This window comes from Triticum aestivum, chromosome 2B, assembly GCF_018294505.1.
Source record: "Triticum aestivum cultivar Chinese Spring chromosome 2B, IWGSC CS RefSeq v2.1, whole genome shotgun sequence".
NCBI classification, from domain to species: domain Eukaryota; kingdom Viridiplantae; phylum Streptophyta; class Magnoliopsida; order Poales; family Poaceae; genus Triticum; species Triticum aestivum.
The window spans coordinates 488142277-488146859 of NC_057798.1; the positions used below are offsets into that span (position 1 = coordinate 488142277).

Genomic DNA, 4583 nt, shown 5'->3' on the forward strand with positions numbered 1-4583 from the left:
GCAGGGGTGCCGCCCTGATTGCCGCCCCGGCCTCCCCGCATGAGATGCCGCCTCTGCATCACAGGGTCCGCCGCGGCGACCACCCGCCCTGGATCTGTGGTGCTGGGCCCGCCGCCATCGCGACCTTTACCGGCAGCAGCGGACGCTGGGGATGGAGCAACGGGGAGGGACAGGCGGCTAGGGGCCGGGGGCCCCTGGCGCCGCCCAAGGGAGGCCGCGCGAGGGGACGGGAGGGAAGCCATGATGTTGATGTTTTTCTCCATAAATGGCGTGTTTATTAACGCAACAAGTAGCATCAAAAGGATACGAATCGAATTGAGCGGCACCCGGTCTCTGCGTAGGCAGGATGCATACACACAGCCAAAGGCACCAAGTCTAACGTAGAAAGGAAATAAAACGACAAGTCAGCACCAGTAAAGATGAAAATAAAACGACATAGCCGGAGATGTTGATCTATTCTAACCAGCCATGATGATGCAGTGCAATGAGCCGTCCTTGTCCCTAGCACCGAATCGTCAATGTCGCTGGTTGTCTCCAACCAGCCGAGGTGGCCGGAGCGACGCGCCATCGCCTATCGGGATCACACGGAAGGACGAACAGATAGATGACGGACGCATGGGTCCCCTCGTAAGAAAATGAAAATAAACCACAGCCCTTAATTGCAGTCTTGTCCTCAGTCCATGGTAGCCATTCACATTCATCTCTCTCCCTCTCTCTCTCTCTCTCGCCGGAGAGTCCTTGGGTCTATATAAATAGGAAGGCCACCTCGTCTCCCACCCCCCATCTCCAACCCTACCCCGTGCTCTACCTCACGAAAGCTGCCCAGGTACGCCCCGCAACCATAAACGCGACGCCCAGAGAAGATGTGAGTGCGTTAATGCCTAGGCTCGTACGCTACGAGCATCTACATATCTACTGATACACCCCGGACCTTTCTCGGCCGTCTCACTTCATCCCATCCACCTGCAGCCGGCGTAAGCTTCCATGGAGCCGCCACTTTCTCCGCTGGGCGCCGGCGCTGTCTGCTGCATGTGCGGCGATCGCGGCCTGCCGCACGAGCTGCTCCGCTGCAAGCTCTGCCGCGTCCGCCTGCAGCACAGGTGTGTGCCTTGCGCTTGCGCGCTCGCTCGAGCTCTCCTGTCGATCGATCCATCTCACCTGACCGTGTCTTTGTTATGTGTGTAGATACTGCAGCGATCTGTATCCGAGGGCCACGGCGTACAGGAGGTGCAACTGGTGCCTGAGGGAGCCCGCAGAAGCCCATGCCCAACCCCACGCTCAGCCGGTGAAAAACAAGAAGGCGGAGAAACGGAAGATGGTGGCATCAACGGAGACGTCCGCCTCCGGCGAGGAGGAGCGGCGGCAGCACGAGGCCGGATGCACCACTGCTACGAGGTCGAGGAGATCGGCTGCGGAGGTTGGTAAGCCGGTCAAGAAGCCCAAGGTCGACGAGAGGCCACCGCTGCCCCCGTCGCCAGGCACGGCAGCGAAGGGGAACAGCGGTGACACGAAGCCCAAGGTCGACGAGAGGCCACCGCTGCCCCCGTCGCCGGGCACGGCGGCGAAAGGAAACAGCGGCGACAAGAAGCCTAAGGTCGACGAGTGGCCGGTGCTGCCCCCGTCGCCGGGCGTGGCGGCGAAGGGGAACAGCGGTGACAAGAAGCCCAAGGTCGACAAGAGGCCAGCGCTGCCTCCGTCGCCGGGCACGGCGGCGAAGGGGAACAACGGCGACAAGAAGCCTAAGGTCGACGAGTGGACGGCGCTGCCCCCGTCGCCGGGCACGGCGGCGAAGGGGAGCAGCGGCGACAAGAAGCCGATGCAGGCGGGGAAGCTGGCGCGGCCGGGTAGGGTCAAGGTGAGGAGGTACAAGCTCCTGGCAGAGGTGATTAGCTGCTAGCTAGGATCACGGAATCAAAAGGGGAAGTAGCTGGCAACTAGCCAAATAGCTAGCCACCGTCGACATTGTATGTAAATATCGTTTGCCCGTCGTGTACGGGTTTTTCGTCTCTTTTTGGGGAGAGAGTCGACTACCGTGCTAGTGCTGTACAAATCTTAAGCCGTCAGTTTTTTATACCAGTTGACGTGCATAGATGGTGCGGTTTGACTTTACGTCGGGGCGGCGATGAGCTGGTGCGACTGCTTTAGTATGCATATTGCATACGGTTGCTCCGTGAAGCATAGACTGGAGGTGGTAGTGAGCGGTGGTATGTCGGGGCGATGGCCTGCTTCCAGAGACGAGTCAATGCAATAGTCATGGTCTGCGAACGGTTACCCTTCGCAACCTAGACTATAGGTGGTTAGGCCGTGCGGCACTGTAACTTGAGAGTGCGTGGTGGTATGTCGGAGCAGTGGCCCTAGAAAGTGAGGTCGGTAAGCCGGGCAAGAAGCCCAAGGTCGAGGAGAAGTCAGCGCTGCCCCTGTCGCTGGGGATGGCAGTGAAGGGGAACAACAACGACAAGAAGCCGATGCAAGCGATAAAGTTGGCACGACCAGGTAGGGTCAAGGTGAGGAGGTGCAAGCTCCTTGGAGGTGTGAGAATAAAAGGGGAAGCAGCTAGCCACCATCGACACATGTCGATGAATGTATATATTGTTTACCCGCCATATACAAGTTTTTCCTTCGTTCTTTTTTTTGAGAGAGAGAGAGTCGACTAGGTGCTAGTGATGTACTTCCTTCGTCCAGGAATACTTGTCGGAGAAATGGATGTATCTAGGCGTATTTTAGTTTTAGATAGATTCATTTTTATTCATTTCTCCGACAAGTATTTTCAGACGGAGGAAGTACAAATCTAGGAGTTTCGTGTAAATTGAGCCATTTTGTACTTTTATACATCATGGGTTCGTGTGCCAGTATTTCCCCACACACACAGAGCGCGCGCGCGAGAGAGAGAGAGAGAGAGAGAGAGAGAGAGAGAGAGAGAGAGAGAGAGAGAGAGAGAGAGAGAGAGAGAGATTTGACTTTTAGGGGTGGCAGCCGATCACCGTAGTCTACGGACGGTTGCCCCATGAAGCATAGGTTGTAGGTGGTAGCGGCTGGTGGTATGTCAATGGTGAACCTGGAAGGTGGTGTTGGTCGACCATGTCTAGGGGCAGGGGGAGCGGTCAGAAGTCAGGGTGGTGGCCTTGATTGAGTTTAACAACGCCATGGTTGTGTAAGTGACGAGGTAGCGCGTAGTGCTGGTCATCAGGCCATTATGCACAAATCATGTGTGCCTTGTCGAGTGCATGCATCTTCATCTCCGTGCGAACATCCCGAGTTTGCTTCTTCGATAGCAGTCACGACTTCTTCTATCCGACAGTGATGGGGAGCCTTCGATGGATTGGGTTCTGGTTGGTTTGTTTGCTAGGTTGGCGTGTTTTTTGTTGTATTTATTGCACCGCCAACATGGTGAGTTTAGCCCTCATTGGACGTATGAGGTTTTGAGTGGGTTGGCCAGTTTCCCCTAATTTTAACTAGATTATAATCCTTTCTTAGTTAATACAAAGGCAAATCTTTTTAATTGGTATTAAAAATGAATGGAGGCATGGAAGATTATCGCATGTGTGTATTCACTGCTCATTAAGATCCCTCGCTCATGAAATAAATGTTAGCTATTTAGGGCTCACTTAAACCCTCAAAGTATCACTTCAGGGCAGTTTACCTTGATTTTGGACACTCTTTTCGAAGTTGTGGATGATGCCACCTTCTTCTTCCTCTAGTGCACCTCGAGGGTTGTTTTGATGATATAGGTGTTCACCTCTGTCCCATCCACTATATTGTTAGTGATATTCCCAGCATCAAGCCTTTGAAGCCCTATGTCATTGGCCCAGCCTTCTGTGCCGAGGGATGAGTACTTGAGAGGGGTATGGAGGTGAGAGGGTGAGGGAGGTGATGTGCGATGTGCGGCTTAACATAGACGGGCGGACGCCCTTCTTAGATATGAGGTCACACTATGATACTATAGTTTTATGGACAAGATATATCTAGTTTGAACTTTATCATCCATATTCATTGTCCAAAACTATTGGAGGGCAATACTAGTTAGCCGATGAAAATTGGTGGCACACTTGAGGTAGCATTGCTACACTTTTATGAGTCAATGACATGTGAGGTGTAATTTGCATGAAAGAAATCTTGTCACAACCATGGCCGCACATCAAACAACGGTTAACTCAGTTAAACTTGTGGTGTGTTACCATACGAAGTAAACACGCCCTAGGATACGGGAATCGGCGGCACTAGAAGCGCGTAAGAGCAGAGTGACTGAGCTGAGGTTGCACTGGACTTGGAATCCGATTTGGTCATACGCATGGACAGGACTGCTTTGCAAACCCGTATGGCCAATCTGTCAAAAAGTTGGACATTAGTGCCCGATCAGAGAAGTTCAACACCAGATGTCACATCGTATCAGTCCTGTGGGTATTCCATCAAACGGCATGGCGGGAGCCACGCAAAAAGAGAGAAAAAGAAGGACGCCACTAACTGCCATACGTGTGGCATATATGACATGCGCCCACACATCGTGTGTGGTGTGAATAGGAGGCAGCCCACACGCGTTGTGTGTGGGCGGACATTGGAATTGCCCACACGTGTGGGCGCGGCTA

General features: G+C 53.6%; 1 protein-coding gene across 3 annotated transcripts; it reads left to right on the forward strand.

The window, feature by feature from the left end:
* The first annotated feature begins 716 nt into the window (after positions 1-716).
* Positions 717-2109, forward strand: LOC123045610 (dynein axonemal assembly factor 1). Of its 3 annotated transcripts, none has more exons than XM_044468728.1 (3): positions 717-826; positions 970-1100; positions 1186-2109. In XM_044468728.1, the coding sequence occupies exons 2-3, from the start codon at positions 985-987 to the stop codon at positions 1895-1897; spliced, it is 828 nt and encodes a 275-aa protein (XP_044324663.1). In that variant the 5' UTR covers positions 717-826; positions 970-984; the 3' UTR covers positions 1898-2109. The 3 variants fall into 3 exon arrangements, with proteins under 3 accessions (XP_044324663.1, XP_044324662.1, XP_044324661.1); XM_044468727.1 differs by having other exon boundaries at positions 728-865; XM_044468726.1 differs by having other exon boundaries at positions 732-1100.
* The last annotated feature ends 2474 nt before the right edge of the window (positions 2110-4583 follow it).

Bases quoted from the DNA above. Each gene is read 5' to 3' on its own strand.
- LOC123045610 (XM_044468728.1), top strand. From the start codon at position 985: ATGGAGCCGCCACTTTCTCCGCTGGGCGCCGGCGCTGTCTGCTGCATG. The intron at 1,101-1,185 runs GTGTGTGCCTTG...TTATGTGTGTAG, and splicing joins CGCGTCCGCCTGCAGCACAG to ATACTGCAGCGATCTGTATC.